The sequence below is a fragment of the Tachypleus tridentatus genome, chromosome 10, assembly GCF_004210375.1.
Source record: "Tachypleus tridentatus isolate NWPU-2018 chromosome 10, ASM421037v1, whole genome shotgun sequence".
In the NCBI taxonomy this organism is placed as follows: domain Eukaryota; kingdom Metazoa; phylum Arthropoda; class Merostomata; order Xiphosura; family Limulidae; genus Tachypleus; species Tachypleus tridentatus.
Window position 1 is genome coordinate 183,865,375 of NC_134834.1, and position 17,806 is coordinate 183,883,180.

The following is a 17,806-nucleotide window of genomic DNA, read 5'->3' on the forward strand; positions in this document are numbered from 1 at the left end:
TTAATTCGTCATTTTTTCAGCAATAAAACTCTTTGCAAATAAATAAGTAGGTTCCGATTCCACGTCATTTCCATCAACGACAGCGTTCTCATAAGAAATGTCCTTATCTCTTACTTTAAAGGTATTTAAAGACTCCGTACCATAATCATCATCGTTATAACTTGCAGGGGTTTCATCTAAAAATTCTTTAACGTGTCTCACAGATGTAGTATTATCAGAATAATTCGCATTTCTATCTGCACAAAGTGAATCTAAAGGTCCTCCTTCGTAGTTTTTTAGTGCACCATATTTTGACGACGTGGCTTTGGTATTTTCTTCATTTGTAAAAGGTGCAACTGATCCTTCAATCTGTAGTGCAAGAGCCTTATCCTCATGTGAAACTTCACTAACGTCGATTTCAGAAGGTATATCAGATTCAGAAACTAAACTCATATCGACTTTAAAACTTTCATTAACGTCGATTTCAGTCACGTCTAGTTCAGAAAATACATTCATGTCAACTTCAGAAGTTATATTCGTGTCTTTTTCATCAACTATTTTCACGTCTAAATCAGGAAGTACATTCGTATCAACTTCAGAAGTTATATTCGTGTCTTTTCCATCAACTATTTTCACGTCTAATTCAGGAACTACATTGGCGTCAACTTCAGAAATTATATTCGTTTCTTTTTCATCAACTATTTTCACGTCTAATTCAGGAACTACATTCACGTCAACTTCAGAAGTTATATTCGTGTCTTTTCCATCAACTATTTTCACGTCTAATTCAGGAACTACATTGGCGTCAACTTCAGAAATTATATTCGTTTCTTTTTCATCAACTATTTTCACGTCTAATTCAGGAAATACATTCACGTCAACTTCAGAATTTATATTTGTATCTTTTTCATCAACTAGTTTCACGTCTAATTCAGAAACTACATTCATGTCAACTTCAGAAGTTATATTCGTGTCTTTTTCATCAACTATTTTCACGTCTAATTCAGGAACTACATTCACGTCAACTTCAGAAGTTATATTCGTGTCTTTTCCATCAACTATTTTCACGTCTAATTCAGGAACTACATTGGCGTCAACTTCAGAAATTATATTCGTTTCTTTTTCATCAACTATTTTCACGTCTAATTCAGGAAATACATTCACGTCAACTTCAGAATTTATATTTGTATCTTTTTCATCAACTAGTTTCACGTCTAATTCAGAAACTAGACCACTGCCAACTACATCAGTTACAGTCATGTCTGTTTCAGGTACTATATTCAGCTCGACCTCAGAAGCTACATTAATTTCAGTTTCAGGAACGATATAAACGCTGACTTCAGGAACTACCTTTACGTCTACCTCAAAAGATTTAACGTTCTCTTCATGTACTATATTCACGTCTAAATCAGGAACTGTTTTATCGCTAGGTTCAGGAACTACATTCATGTCTCCTTCACTGGTTGCATTCATGTCAACTTCAGGAACTACATACACCTCGACTTCAGAAGTTTTATCCATATTGGCTTCAGGTACTTCATTTACCTCTATTACAGAAGCTACGAACCCATCGGCTTTAAGAACTGCATTCACACCAGTGTCAGCAGCTACATTCACTTCTAATTCAGGAACTACACTCACCTCTCCTTCGGGAAGTACATTCACATGTACCTCAGAACTTATATTCACGTCAACTTCATCTAACACCTTCCTACCGATTTCAGGAGCTACAATCACATCTCTTTCAGGAATGTTATCCATATCCAGTTCAGGAACTGCATTTACACTTGCTTCTAGGACTTTATTCACGTCTACATCAGGTATTATATTGATGTCGTCTTCAGTAGCAACACTGACGTCAAATTCAGAAACTGTGTACACGTCTACTTCAGAAGTTGTATCCAGGCTGTCCTCAGGAACTTCAGTTACATCTAGATCAGAAACTATGAACCCATTAGCTTTAAGAACTACATTCACGTCACCGTCAGAAACTGCATTCACGTCTACTTCAGGTACTATATTCACTTCTTTTTCAGGTATTACATTCACGTCTACTTCAGGTACTATATTCACTTCTTTTTCAGGTACTACATTCATGTCTACTTCAGGTACTATATTCACTTCTTTTTCAGGTACTACATTCATGTCTACTTCAGGTACTATATTCACTTCTTTTTCAGGTACTACATTCATGTCTACTTCAGGTACTATATTCACTTCTTTTTCAGGTATTACATTCATGTCTACTTCAGGTACTATATTCACTTCTTTTTCAGGTACTACATTCATGTCTACTTCATGTCTACTTCAGGTACTATATTCACTTCATGTTTTCAGGTACTACATTCATGTCTACTTCAGGTACTATATTCACTATATTCACTTCTTTTCAGGTACTACATTCATGTCTACTTCAGGTACTATATTCACTTCTTTTTCAGGTACTACATTCACGTCTACTTCAGGTACTATATTCACTTCTTTTTCAGGTACTACATTCATGTCTACTTCAGGTACTATATTCACTTCTTTTTCAGGTACTACATTCACGTCTACTTCAGGTACTATATTCACTTCTTTTTCAGGTACTACATTCATGTCTACTTCAGGTACTATATTCACTTCTTTTTCAGGTACTACATTCATGTCTACTTCAGGTACTATATTCACTTCTTTTTCAGGTACTACATTCATATCTACTTCAGGTACTATATTCACTTCTTTTTCAGGTACTACATTCATGTCTACTTCAGGTACTATATTCACTTCTTTTTCAGGTATTACATTCATGTCTACTTCAGGTACTATATTCTCATTTAATTCAAGACATTGATTTATTTTTACTTCATCTACCACATTCATGCCATCTTCTGTGATTACACTAACGTCAACTTGTGGAACAACATATGAGTCGACTTCAGAAGTTACGTTTACATCTTCTTTAAGAACTGCATTCACTTCTAATTCAGGAACTACATTCATATCAACTACCTGGAATACATTTACGTCAACATCATGCACTGAATTCATGCCTACTTCAGGAGATTCATTACCGTCTGCTCCATTTAACACACTGGCATTGGCTTCAGGAGCAACGTTCACGTCTTCTGCAGGAACTATATTTGTGTCTACTAAATTCACGTCTGCTTCAAAAATTTTATTAACATCAAATTCAGGAACTACATTTAAGTCCCCTAGAGAAGGTACATTCTCGTCTTCTTTATGAATTACATCGACGTTTAATTCAGAACCTGCTGAAACGGTGGCTTCAGGAACTACATTCAAGTCGAATTCAGAAGGTACATGCTCGTCTTCTTTATGAATTACATCGTCGTATAATTCAGAACCTGCTAAAATGGTGTCTTCAGGAACTGCATTGAAGTCGGCTTCAGAAGGTGCATTCTCGTCTTCTTTATGAATTACATCGACGTTTAATTTAGCACCTGCTAAAATGGTATCTTCAGGAATTACATTCAAGTCGACTTCAGAAGGTGCATTCTCGTCTTCTCTAGAAATTACATCGAGATTCAGTTCAGCACCTGCTAAAACGGTGGCTTCAGGAACTACATTCAAGTTGACTACAGAAGAGACATTCTTGTCTTCTTTATGAATTACATCGACGTTTAATTCAGCACCTGTTAAAACGATAGCTTCAGGAACTACTTTCAAGTCGACTACAGAAGGTACATTCTCGTCTTCTTTATGAATTACATCGACGTTTAATTCAGCACCTGCTAAAACAATGGCTTCAGGAACTACATTCAAGTCGACTTCAGAAAGTACATTCTCTTCTTCTTTATGAATTACATCGACGTTTAATTTAGCACCTGCTGATACGGTGGCTTCAGGAACTACATTTAAGTCGACTTCACAAGGTACATGCTCGTCTTTGTTATGAATTACTTCATCGTATAATTCAGCACCTGCTAAAATGGTGTCTTCAGTAACTTCATTGAAGTCGACTTCAGAAGGTGCATTCTCGTCTTCTCTATGAATTACATCGAAGTTCAATTCATAACCTGCTAAGATGGTGGCTTCAGGAACTACATTCAAGTCGACTACAGAAGATACATTCTCGTCTTCTTTTTGAATTATATCGACGTTTAATTCAGCACCTGTTAAAACGGTGGCTGCGGGAGCTACATTTAAGTCGACTTCAGGAGATTTATTACTGTCTGCTCCATTTACTACACTTACATTGGCTTCAGAAGCAGCATTCACATCTTCTTTAGGAACTATATTTGTGTCTACTAAATTCACGTCTCCTTCAAAAATGTTATTAACACCAAATTCAAGAACTACATTCAAGTCACCTACAGAAAGTACATTCTCGTCTTCTTTATGAATTACATCGACGTTTAATTCAGTACCTGCTAAAACGGTGGCTTCAGGAACTAAATTTAAGTCACCTACAGAAGGTACATGCTCGTCTTCTTTATGAATTACATCGAGATTCAATTCAGCACCTGTTAAAACGGTGGCTTCAGGAACTACATTCAAGTCAAATTCAGAAGGTGCATTCTCGTCTTCTTTATGAATTACATACACGTTTAATTCAGCACCTGCTAAAATGGTGTCTTCAGTAACTTCATTGAAGTCGACTTCAGAAGGTGCATTCTCGTCTTCTTTATGAATTACATCGACGTTTAATTCAGTACCTGCTAAAACGGTGGCTTCAGGAACTACATTTAAGTCACCTACAGAAGGTACATGCTCGTCTTCTTTATGAATTACATCGAGATTCAATTCAGCACCTGTTAAAACGGTGGCTTCAGGAACTACATTCAAGTCAAATTCAGAAGGTGCATTCTCGTCTTCTTTATGAATTACATACACGTTTAATTCAGCACCTGCTAAAATGGTGTCTTCAGGAACTACATTTAAGTCGACTTCACAAGGTATATGCTCGTCTTTGTTATGAATTACTTCATCGTATAATTCAGCACCTGCTAAAATGGTGTCTTCAGTAACTTCATTGAAGTCGACTTCAGAAGGTGCATTCTCGTCTCCTTTTGAATTACATCGACGTTTAATTCAGCACCTGTTAAAACGGTGGCTTCAGGAACTACATTTAAGTCGACTTCACAAGGTACATGCTCGTCTTTGTTATGAATTACTTCATCGTATAATTCAGCACCTGCTAAAATGGTGTCTTCAGTAACTTCATTGAAGTCGACTTCAGAAGGTGCATTCTCGTCTTCTTTATGAATTACATCGACGTTTAATTCAGCACCTGCTAAAACGGTGTCTTCAGGAACTACATTCAAGTAGACTACAGAAGATACATTCTTGTCTTCTTTATGAATTACATCGACGTTTAATACAGTACCTGTTAAAACGGTGGCTGCGGGAACTACATTTAAGCCGACTTCAGGAGATTCATTACTGTCTGCTCCATTTACTACACTTACATTGGCTTCAGAAGCAGCATTCACATCTTCTTCAGGAACTATATTTGTGTCTACTAAATTCACGTCTCCTTCAAAAAATTTATTAACATCAAATTCAGGAACTACATTCAAGTCACCTACAGAAAGTACATTCTCGTCTTCTTTATGAATTACATCGACGTTTAATTCAGTACCTTCTAAAACGGTGGCTTCAGGAACTAAATTTAAGTCACCTACAGAAGGTACATGCTCGTCTTCTTTATGAATTACATCGAGATTCAATTCAGCACCTGTTAAAACGGTGGCTTCAGGAACTACATTCAAGTAGACTACAGAAGATAGATTCTTGTCTTCTTTATGAATTACATCGACGTTTAATTCAGTACCTGCTAAAACGGTGGCTGTGGGAACTACATTTAAGTCGACTTCAGGAGGTTCATTACTGTCTGCTCCATTTACTACACTGACATTGGCTTCAGGAGCAACATTCACGTCTTCTTCAGGAACTGTATTTGTGTCTACTAAATTCACATCTCCTTCAAAAATGTTATTAACACCAAATTCAGGAACTACATTCAAGTCGACTTCAGAAGGTACATGCTCGTCTTCTTTATGAATTACATCAACGTTTAATTCAGCACCTGCTAAAACAGTGGCTTCAGGAACTACATTCAAGTCGACTTCAGAAAGTACATTCTCTTCTTCTTTATGAATTACATCGAGATTCAATTCAGCACCTGTTAAAACGATGGCTTCAGGAACTACATTCAAGTCGACTACAGAAGGTGCATTCTCGTCTTCTTTTTGAATTACATCGACGTTCAATTCAGCACTTGCTAAAACGGTGTCTTCAGAAACTGCATTCAAGTCGACTACAGAAGGTGCATTCTCGTCTTCTTTATGAATTACTTCACTGTATAATTCCGCACCTGCTAAAATGGTCTCTTCAGGAACTACATTCAAGTCAACTTCAGAAGGTGCATTCTCGTCTTCTTTTTGAATTACATCGACGTTTAATTCAGCACCTGTTAAAACGGTAACTGCGGGAACTACATTTATGTCGACTTCAGGAGATTCATTACTCTCTGTTCCATTTACTACACTGACATTGGCTTCAGGAGCAACATTCACGTCTTCCTCAAGAACTGTATTTGTGTCTACTAAATTCACATCTCCTTCAAAAATGTTATGAGCACCAAATACAGGAACTACATTCAAGTCGACTTCAGAAAGTACTTGCTCGTCTTCTTTATGAATTACATCGACGTTTAATTCAGCACCTGTTAAAACGATAGCTTCAGGAACTACATTCAAGTCGACTTCAGAAGGTGCATTCTCGTCTTCTTTATGAATTACATCGACGTTTAATTCAGCACCTGTTAAAACGATAGCTTCAGGAACTACATTCAAGTCGACTACAGAAGGTGCATTCTCGTCTTCTTTATGAATTACATCGACGTTTAATTCAGCACCTGTTAAAACGATAGCTTCAGGAACTACTTTCAAGTCGACTACAGAAGGTACATTCTCGTCTTCTTTATGAATTACATCGACGTTTAATTCAGCACCTGCTAAAACAATGGCTTCAGGAACTACATTCAAGTCGACTTCAGAAAGTACATTCTCGTCTTCTTTATGAATTACATCGACGTTTAATTTAGCACCTGCTGATACGGTGGCTTCAGGAACTACATTTAAGTCGACTTCACAAGGTACATGCTCGTCTTTGTTATGAATTACTTCATCGTATAATTCAGCACCTGCTAAAACAGTGGCTTCAGGAACTACATTCAAGTCACCTACAGAAGGTACATGCTCGTCTTCTTTATGAATTACATCGACGTTTAATTCAGCCACTGCTAAATTGGTGTCTTCAGGAACTACATTCAAGTCGACTTCAGACATGCTACTGTTGTCAGTGTCAGGTGTACTTAACGGTTCTTTGCTGTGTATCATGGCAACATTGTCCTCAGAAGATTTAATCTTTTTGTCAGTCGTAGAAATATGTTCTTCACTATGTTCACCGGGGACATTGTTCTCAGAGGACCCAAGAACACCCAATATTTCTTCACTGTGGCCAGCAGACGTAATATTTTTGGCTATTGCAAATGTTACCAAATGTTCTCTTCTGTGATATTTGGGGTCATTATCAAAAACAACATTCACGTCTTCTTCAGGGGTTATATTCAACATGACTTCTGTTCCTGCATTTTCATCAACTGCAAAAATGTTTATTATTTCTTCACTGTATTCAGTAACGCCATTATTCTCAGAATACACTACATATTCGTCAGTTCTTGGAGTGCTTGTTAATTTTTGGCTATATCCGGTGAGGTCATTATCTTCAGAAGACGTGATATTTTTAACAACTGTAGGAGTACCTAATAGACTTTCACTATGTTCGGTGAGGTCATTATCCTCAGAAGTCGTGATATTTTCTTCAGTTACAGAAGAACTTAATAGTCTTTCACTGTGTTCGGTGAGGTCACTATCCTCAGAAGACAGGATATTTTCATCATTTGCAGGAGTACCTAATAATTCTTTGCTGTATCCAGTGAGGTCATTATCCTCAAAAGATGGGATATTTTCATCAGTTGCAGAAGTGCCTAATAGTTCTTTGCTGTGTCCGGTGAGGTCATTATCCTCAGAAGACGGGATATTTTCATCAGTTGCAGAAGTGCCTAATAGTTCTTTGCTGTGTCCGGTGAGGTCATTATCCTCAGAAGACGGGATATTTTCATCAGTTACAGGAGTACCTAATTGTCCTTCACTGTATCCAGTGAGGTCATTATCCTCAAAAGATGGGATATTTTCATCAGTTGCAGAAGTGCCTAATAGTTCTTTGCTGTGTCCGGTGAGGTCATTATCCTCAGAAGACGGGATATTTTCATCAGTTGCAGAAGTGCCTAATAGTTCTTTGCTGTGTCCGGTGAGGTCATTATCCTCAGAAGACGGGATATTTTCATCAGTTACAGGAGTACCTAATTGTCCTTCACTGTATCCAGTGAGGTCATTATCCTCAGAAGACGGGATATTTTCATCAGTTACAGAAGAACTTAATAGTCCTTCACTGTGTTCAGTGATGGTATTATCATCAGAAGACGGGATATTTTCAACAGTTGCAGGTGTACCTAATAGTTCTTTGCTGTGTTCGATACCAGCACAGTCCTCAGAAGTTGTGATAATTGTCTCAGTCGTAGAAGCATCTAATAGTTCCTCACTCTGTTTTGTGATCACAATACCCTCATGAGGCGTGATATTGTCGTCAACTGGAGAACTATCTAAAAGTGCTTTACTTCGTTTGTTGGGCAATACATCCTCAGGTGTGTTATGTTTGGCAGCTGCTGGAATATTAAGTAACTCTTTACTGTGTTCGGATAGGGCATTATTCTCAGAAATAGTGATATCTATGTCAGCTGTTGAAGTATCTAATTGTTCTTTATTAGGTTTGGTGAACAGATAAACCCCAGATGATGTGCTGTTCTTATCGGTTTCCGACACATCTAATACTTCAGTGGAGGCATTATCTTCACAAGACGTAATTACTTTATCAGCTATAAAAGTATTTATAAAGCCTATGTTATTTTCTGTTAGTGTAATATCTTCGCAAGTTTTAGCGTTTGCATCAACTGTATAAAGGTATAATGATTCTCCATTATGTTTAGCGACAGCCTCATCCTTGTAAAACCTAATGTTCACATCAGCTCTCGAAACATCTAATAATTCTTCAGTGTGTTCAGATAGAACGCTTTCTCCAGAAGAAGTAATTTTCTTGCCAGTTGAAGAACTGTTATGTACAGAGATATCTGGTTGGTGATCAGAAATTTCTTTAATTATTCCCTTTTCGTTTGCTGTGTCATCTGAAGTGAGACAGCTCACAGAAGAATTAAAAAAAGAACATTCCGTTGGATTTTTGTTCATATGATAAGAAATGAAGCCTTCTTTGGGTATATTGTCTACAAAAGTAACATTGTCTTCGGAATTACAATTTTCGCCCTGTTTCTTAACACTTTGGGGTTTAATGAAGTTTCTGTCATTTCTGGAAATAATGTTGTCTGGTTGAAAGGTATCAGTGTCTGTTTGAGTAGTTTTTTTGGTCTCAATGAAAGACACATTGTCGCCAGTATCTTTATTCGACGTAGTGCTATAAACTTCTTGTTTTTCTGAAGAAAAGATTTTATCAGCGAACTGGGGACATAAAATAACCGTTTCTACAGAACTACTTAGGAATTCATCATCCTCGTCCTCAGACGAGCCCAAATCGAAATCGTTGTTAGGGGAAATGGTCTCGAAAACTGCTGACACGTTAACTTTACCTAAACTATCTTTTTCCGACATGCTGTCATCCTTTTCGTAATAGCCATTGTTATATTTTTCAGATTTTTCTTCTATCGATTCAAACGGAGATATATAAACAATCTCAGCAAACTGTTCTAAAGGTTCCATATAAGAAGTAACTGTCGTTTCTTCCTGATCCTCCGACTCCTCGTTAAGGAGGACACTTTGTTCTTCTTTCTTAGATATTTTCCAGTTTTGATTTTCTTCAACACCAGTTGCCCCCGGAATATCATATTCTGTGCACATCTCTGTAAGTTTCAACTCTCCCGTGAACCACTCAGTGCCTGGTAGTTCTTCTAAGGAATCTTCGTCTATCTGCACACTTTCACAAGTATTAAACGTTCGTGAAATAAGTGTTGTTCCTTCATTCTCTGCCTCTTCAGAAATACAAAGTTTGTTTATGTTTCTATCATTTATTACTGAGTATTCAGGTACTGAAACATCCTTGACAAGCGTCTGATTGAAAGTGTCTTTATCAATAGTGTCAGAATTAAAACTGTTTAAAGACTCATCCAATGGCATATCAACATTTCCATCTAGACTGTCATCATAAATCTCTTTCTCCATGGATTCTTCTTCTGTTGTATACACTGACGTATTTTCACTTCCATTCAAAACGGTAACTTCGTTCGAGTTCATATCAGCAATTTCCTCGACACTCTGTAAAGAAGAAGACTTTATCTCATCCCAAGTAGAATTACCAACAGGCATTACATATTGTGGGTATGTATAAAATCCTGTGGTCCTAACTGGTGATATTTCTAGAAGCTCAACTGTACTGTATTCTGTCTGTGGCCTATTTTGTATTTGTACCCACGACAGAAAACCAGGTTGAACAGAATTGGTTACATATCCTTCTTCTCCTATAATAAGTGGACAATCATCCTCAAGAACGCTTTCTTGTGTACTACAATTTTCCACTGCTTGATTGAGAGGCATTTCAACTTTTCCTGCTTCTACAAATTCAAATTTACAAACAGATAGATGACGATGAAATGAAACGGATTCATGTCGGCATTCTTGTGTTACATCTCTTTCGCATACTGATGCTTTATCGCCTCCCATGGAACCTTCAGCCCTAGACTCTTTAACCAGACATTCGATTATACGATCTACATCAGATTCGTAAAGCGTCTTATTCCCTTTATCAGAAGCCCTTTGAATAGAGTCTTGCTTTGTTTCAGAATTCACTGTTCCTACCAATGTAGAATTTTGTATTTTACCTTCTACATCTTCATGTTTTATTTTTAGAGAAAGAATTTTCCTTGGTTCAGATCTTTTCTCAGTCGTTGTTGACAAAGAAGAATATCCCTCTGATTCAAGAGTCTTGCTCTGCTGTTTCACTTCCTTAGGATTATCTTTTTCAGAAATTTTATGGTACTCATTTTCTGAATTTATATGATCTTGTGAACACGATACAGAGGTATTTTCAATGTCTATCTTGGGTTGGTGTACTGGTGTATTAGTTGAGACTGGTTCAGTTTCAGCTTGGTCTTCTGATGCTCGATATTCATCTGGAGTGATTAGAACTTCTGATGGACAGTTTTCATACGACGTCAATGAATTTTCTTTTTCTTTATATATACTCACTAACTTTTCGTTCTTAGATATATCTTCTATGTCACCAATTTTTTCGTCTTTAGATGGATCATTTTCTATGCCACCAGTCTTTTCATCTTTAGATTGATCTTGTTCTATGCCACCAGTCTTTTCGTCTTTAAATCTATCTCCTATGTCACTATTCCTTTCGTCTTTAAATCTATTTTCTATGCCATCAGTCTTTTCATCTTTAGATCTGTCTTCTATGTCACCAGCTTTTTTATCTTTAGATTGATCTTCTTCTATGCCACCAGTCTTTTCATCTTTAGGTCTATCATCTATATCACCAGTCTTTTCATCTTTAGATTGATCTTCTTCTATGCCACCAGCCTTTTCGTCTTTAGATCTATTTTCTATGCCACCAGTCTTTTCATCTTTAGATCTATCTTCTATGCCACCAGTCTTTTCATTTTTAGATTTATCTTTTTCTATGCCACCAGATGTTTTGTCTTTAGATCTACCTTGCTCTATGCCACCAGAACTTTCGTCTTTAGGTCTATCTAGTTTTATACCACCAGTCTTTTCCTCTTTATATATATCTTGTTCCATGCCACCATATTTTCCGTCTTTGGAACTAGATACTGAAACAGCAGACTGAGAACCCTTTTTGCTTTTCTTCTTTTTTTTCTGTCTGTTTGACGGTTTTACAATGTCCTGAGAACAGGATATTTCCCACACCGTTGGTTGGCACACTGCTGACATTTTTACTTCAGTTTCATCAATTTTTACTTGACCTTTTACATTTAAAACTAATTCGTCATTTTGGGACATATTCGCTTCTGATTGTTTTTTATTTTGACTTTTCTTCTTTCTTTTCGATGTAGCATCTTTTGGGGTACAGTTTTCTGGAAATGAATGAGTGTCTACAAGCCCTACGTCTTTTGTATCACTGTAGACAGACAAATCATTTTTGTCTCGTTGAAGCTGGTCTTTTCTAACTGCATTTTTAGCTACCCTCACTTCTTTTTTAACCACAACTTCTTTTGATGAATCAGAAGATGAAGATTTTTTTACAGAATTGTCCATATTCTTCTCACCTTGTTTGTCTTTATTTTCACACTTGCTCGCTTTTATTTCAGTTTTGGAGTTTTGTTCTTCATTATTGTTAATATCATGAAGAGGATCAACTGTTTTTAAGTTCATGTTACCTTTATTTTTAATGAGAGAATCGGTATATCCTTCCAATTCAACTGATTTTTTAATTACTTGCTCTTTCAGTTTTTTCTTTCTTTTCTTCTTGGTTTTACAGTTCAAAGACTGGATATCTTGTACATACGTTCCCTGTAATCCATTATTCTTTAACTGGGGAGAATGGTTTAAATCCTTACATTCGTCTACCGTTGACGCTGTAGACAAAGCATTTTCAGAAATAACTTGTGTGTAATTACTTTTACATTCCTCAATAGCATATTCAGACTCGGGGATGGATTCTGAGCGCTTAGCTCCTATAATATCCTTATCGTTTATATCACAGGGATCGATATTCAATACATATTTTCTCGAGTCTAACTGGTGATATTTGTTTTCGTTATTTGCTATATTTTCAACTGGGTCATTTCCTGATTTTTCTTCAATAAAGTCATTAGATGATACTTCAAGTACCTTAATCTGTTGATTAAAGCTTCCAGTAGGTCGAGTTGAAGGGGAAGGAACTCGATTTCGAAAGCATGGTGAAGGACTTCTTAATGAACATGGCTGAGGACTTCCTCTCCTAGCGACCTCTGCATACGTTAAGTTTCCATTTTTAGAGGATAAAACTGACTCATTTTCATTTGTTTTCAATGGCAGTGTCTCTCTGTAAAATATATCGCTACAATCTTGTACACGCTCATGCTGAGAGTGTGGTAAAGTGAAAGGTTCTTTCGCATCTTCTGAAACAGTACTTACCCTGATGACAGTTGGATCTTTTACTTTTGACTGTAGGTCCTTATCAGTGTTACCTAAAGCAGAAATAGAACTGCAGTAGTCAGAAACGTCATTAACGTTTGGTATCATTACAGTATTTTTATTCTCTGAAGATACACTGTCTTGGTACCCTTCCTTGTAAAGGAAATCTTCAACTGGATACCAATTAGGATACTTATTATCTTCGTTACTTTGAGGGATTGTTTGCTCAGAAAAAGAATTTTTGGCTTGTTGAAATTGCTCCTGTAAGTTCGAAAGAGGAGAACTTGTCTGATGAGGTGAGAAACTTATTCCTTTCCCGAGAATATCAGCATAACTAAGTCTTTGAGGTGATGATTTTGCACCTTGTGGCGAAAGGTTCCCAGAACCAACTCCAATTACATCATCCATAACTTGGCCAGACACTTTGGAAGAGAGATTTGATAAGACGTCTGGATTTTCTTTTTCTCTTCGCTTCTTTTTTCTTGAACGAGGTTGCTTTTCCAGCCAAAAAAGATTATCATTTACCTCATTAAAGCTCTGCAACTTTTCTTTCGGTAATATTTCTTTTATAGAATGTAAATTCTTCGAGTCGATTTTATCCACGAATTCATTAACATTATTGGTCTCTTTGTCGTTTACGATACTGCTTTCATTATTATCTGTAGAGTTCGTAACTCTTTGAAAATAACCACAATCATCTCCAGAAACGCCATCTAATGGTTTCCCTTCTAAAATATCCTTCGTTTGATGTGAAAGTATGTTGCTTTCCTTTTGGCTTGTTATCAATTTTGAAGGTAACGTGGTAAGGTTTTGCTTGTTTATAATCTCTATTCGATTTTCTAATTCTGCAACTTGCTGACGGTATTTCTTTATGTGCTCCTTGATCTCCTTTTGAAGATAGTAAATCACGTTGCATTAAAATTAATTAACTTTTGCCAATTACAGCTAATACTGTATTTAACTTAGCTTTTATATCGAACTGAATGTATACCGGTTTGTTCACAGATTCAGTTTTAATAGTACATATCTACACCTATTATTTATTTTCTAAATTCGATTTAGATCAAGAAATTTCAATAAAGTAAAGCAAATATGTGTAACAATAACGGATCAATTCCAATTATTAACTTCAGATAAACAGTTTAACTCACATGTTTTTACTTGTAGACTGGTTTTGTTGGTAAATCACACTCTTCAATCATTTTTTTTTATTTAAACCAAGAATCGAATATTCTCGATTTAGCCATATAAGACTAGAGAGAAGGAAGCTAGTCATCACTACCCACCGCCAACTCTAGAGCTATTTTTTACCAACGAATAGTGGGATTGACCGTCACATTATAATGCCCCCATGGGTAAAAGGGCCAAGCATGTTTGATGTGACGCGGATTCGAACCCGCGACCCTCAAATTACGAGTGGAGTGCCTTAACCATCTGGCCATATATGAGTTATATCAAAGGTTTGAAGAGTATATGAAGGAACTGAGGACGAATTTAAAGCTTCGGAAAGGAGAAGGGCGTTAGATAAAAATGTACTCACAATAACATTAGTGAGTAAATGGCGTTAATGTGACACTTTGATAAAGCTGATGTATAATAGATTACAACTACAATTAATTAATTTCACATTAATAGAATTTCCTTATAAACATTATTTTTATGAAACCTCCGTCCCCTTCTGTACCCGTCAGTCTGAAAGAATGAAGTATGGAATTGCACAGAGAAACATTTGTCCCAATGGGATATTGTTTGTTTTGTGAATTTAGCGCAAAGATACACGAAGGATATCTGGGTCCCTAATTTAGCAGTTTGAGACTAGACGGAAAGCAGCTTGTCATCATCGCCCACTATCAGCACTTGGGCTACATTTTTACCAATAAATAGTGGGATTAACTGTCATATTATTGCGTCCTTACGGCTGAAAGGGCGAACATGTTTGGTGTGACGGGGATGCGAACTCGTGACCCTCAAATTACTAGTAAAGCGCACTAACCACCTGGGTAACTTAATGCGATACTAAAATAACAATGATGTTATAACACAGTGGTTCCCAACCAGGGGTGCGAGATAACATTTGTTTTGGCCACCTTCACCGTTATTCTTAAATAAATAATTACTGTGAGGGATGCGAGAACATTTAAAAAAAAATTAGGGGTGCGGAGCATAAAAAAGGTTGGGAACCACTGTTACAACACAATACATTTAAGCAAAACTGTGTTTTTATACATGAAAGGGCACTTACAGCTTGGTGGGCGTTGTTTTCCTCACATTCTACTGGAGAAAAGGCAAGATTCTGTGTTAATTTTAAATGATGTTCCTTCTGTAACAGAAGATGGCGCAGCTCTGCTAACTCTTGTTGGTACTGTTCTTCCAGATGAACACTCTCAAGTAGATGTTGGCATTCCTTCTTAGTCTCTTCTTGAAAGTTGTCTAACTTCTTTGCTAGTTCTTGAGCTGTAGAAATCATATACTCCGGAGATGAAGACCTTGCGTGAAAATGTATTTCAAGTTTTTCGACGGCCAGAACAACTTTAGCCCTTTGAATGGCGATGTCCGCTACCAATCTCTGTATTTTTAAAAAAAACGGGATATGAAAACATTAAATCTATATACTTACAAGTTCTATATGAGAGCGTGTACTCGAAACTATTGTCAGCAGACAGTGTACCTTCTTGATTATTCAATACATATTAAATCCATCATAGGTTTAATTATTATTTATTTGTTGTGAAGCTATACAATGGAATATCTTTGTTGTGCCCACCAGAGGTATTGAAACCTGGTTTTTAACGTTATAAGCCTTCAGAGCCACCGAAGAATTTTTCTTTGTTCATGATCTATAACATTATACGTTCATCTTATATTCAATTGAATTCGTTATTTCTGGCCTGCATAGGCAGCTTGATATACACTGACGTCTGTTTGTTTGTTTTTTAAACGCTTCACAGTGGATTATGTGTGTGAGTCTCATCGCAGGAATAGAACACTAATAAATCACTTATGGAGATTCAGACAGTTCTTATAAAAAGAGTAACTTTAATTATCTTTGTTTGTTTTTGCTGTTTTTTATTTCGCGCAAAGCTACACGAGGGCTGTCTGCGCTAGTCATCTCTGATTTAGCAGGGTAAAATTAGAGGGAAGGCAGCTAGTCATCACCACCCACCGCCAACTCTTGTGCTACTCCTTTACTAATGACTAGTGAGATTTATCGTAACGTTATAACGCCCCCATGGTTGAAAGGGCGAGCATGTTTGGTGTGACGAAGATCCGAACCTGAGACCCTCAGAGTAGCGCCCTAACCACCTGGCCATACCGAGCCTACTTTGATTATGATAAATTATATGTGATTAAAAATATTGGTTTATAGTAATTTCCTTCCTTTCACAAATATTTCATAAGATATATCGGATAACCGTTTATTGAGTTCTAATTCACTTCTTATTGAAAATTACCAAAGAAAAGTTAAAGATATAGCCTAAAATAGTAATGCACTGCTGGCCAAAATCTTAAGGCCAATGAACATAAAGAAAAATATGCATTTTGCGTTGTTAGACTCAACCACTTATTTAAGTAGAGCTTCGTAAGATGAAAATAAGAAAAGGGAAAATAAAAAAACTTTTTTAGCATTTAATAGGGAAAATATGAACACCATGAAATTAGCCTAAATACTAGCTGATCAAAAGTTTAAGACCATAACATAAAGAAGTCATAAAACAGGGTAGGGAATGCCCAACAAGAGGTCTCAGTAGTGAGTTGCACGGCCGTCATTGCGAATAACTGCAAACATTCGCTTTGGCATGGTCGATATAAGCGTTTGCAGAAGGCTGGCTGGAATGTTATTCCAAGTGGTGAAGATGACTTCACGAAGATCATGCACTGTTTGGAATTGACGTCCATTTCTATAGACTTTCCCTACCATTCACCCCCAAACATTTTCAATGGGGTTCAGTTCGGGCAAACACACTGGATGGTCCAAAAGAATCACGTTATTTGCCATAAAAAAGTCCTTTGTCCTGCGGTAATTGTTGATTCAGTGTTGTCCTGCTTAAAGATCCAGTCATTTCCACACAAGCGAGGGCCTTCAATCAATAAGGATGCTCTTACCAACATGCCAATGTAGCCAGCTGCTGTTTGACGCCCCTGTATTACCTGAAGCTCCATTGTTCCATGGAAGGAGAAAGCACCCCAGATCATGATGGAACCTCCTCCACTGTGTCGTGTAGAAAATGTCTCCGGTTGGATATTCTTATCGTGCCAGTAACGTTGGAAGCCATATGAACCATCCAGGTTAAATTTTTTCCTCATCATAGAACAAAACCTTCGTCCACTTTTCTATGTCCCATGTTTGGTGCTTCTCAGCAAAGTTTAACCGAGCTGTTTCACGGTGTGGAAGGAGGAGTGGCCTTTGAAGAAGTTTACTGTTTTTAAAACCTTTCTCTCGTAGATGCCGTCTTATTGTTCTTGACCTGCATTCTGCGTCCATTAGGGCTTTAATCTTGTTCGACGATCGGCTGGTGTCTTGCCGGACAACCCGTCGAATCCTCCTGCTCAATGCCGGGGAAATTTTCTTGGGCCGACCACCTGAAATTCTCGTTCCGTATCCCTCAGGGCCT

The 17,806-nt window shown here is 37.1% G+C and overlaps 2 protein-coding genes across 2 annotated transcripts in view; both read right to left on the minus strand.

The window, feature by feature from the left end:
- Positions 1–4,933, minus strand: LOC143231085 (uncharacterized). The gene is made up of 2 exons (XM_076465626.1): positions 2,373–4,933; positions 1–2,255 (listed from the first exon to the last, which is right to left on the minus strand). Exons 1-2 carry the CDS (start codon positions 3,007–3,009, stop codon positions 1–3), a joined length of 2,892 nt encoding a protein of 963 aa, XP_076321741.1. The 5' UTR covers positions 3,010–4,933.
- The window catches only part of LOC143231084 (uncharacterized), a 24,492-nt gene continuing 11,614 nt past the window's right edge, over positions 4,929–17,806 (minus strand). The window contains exons 6-7 of the mRNA XM_076465625.1: positions 15,436–15,759; positions 4,929–14,081 (exon numbers count right to left, since the gene is read on the minus strand). Of these exons, the coding sequence (XP_076321740.1) occupies positions 4,929–14,081; positions 15,436–15,759 (9,477 nt within the window). The remainder of the gene's footprint in view (positions 14,082–15,435; positions 15,760–17,806) is intronic.

Excerpts from the sequence above, each read along its gene's own strand:
- LOC143231085 (XM_076465626.1), bottom strand. The coding sequence starts at position 3,009 with ATGAATTCAGTGCATGATGTTGACGTAAATGTATTCCAGGTAGTTGAT. Across the intron at positions 2,256-2,372 it reads AGTAGACATGAATGTAGTAC|CTGAAAAAGAAGTGAATATA; the intron begins CTGAAAAGAAGT and ends TGAATGTAGTAC.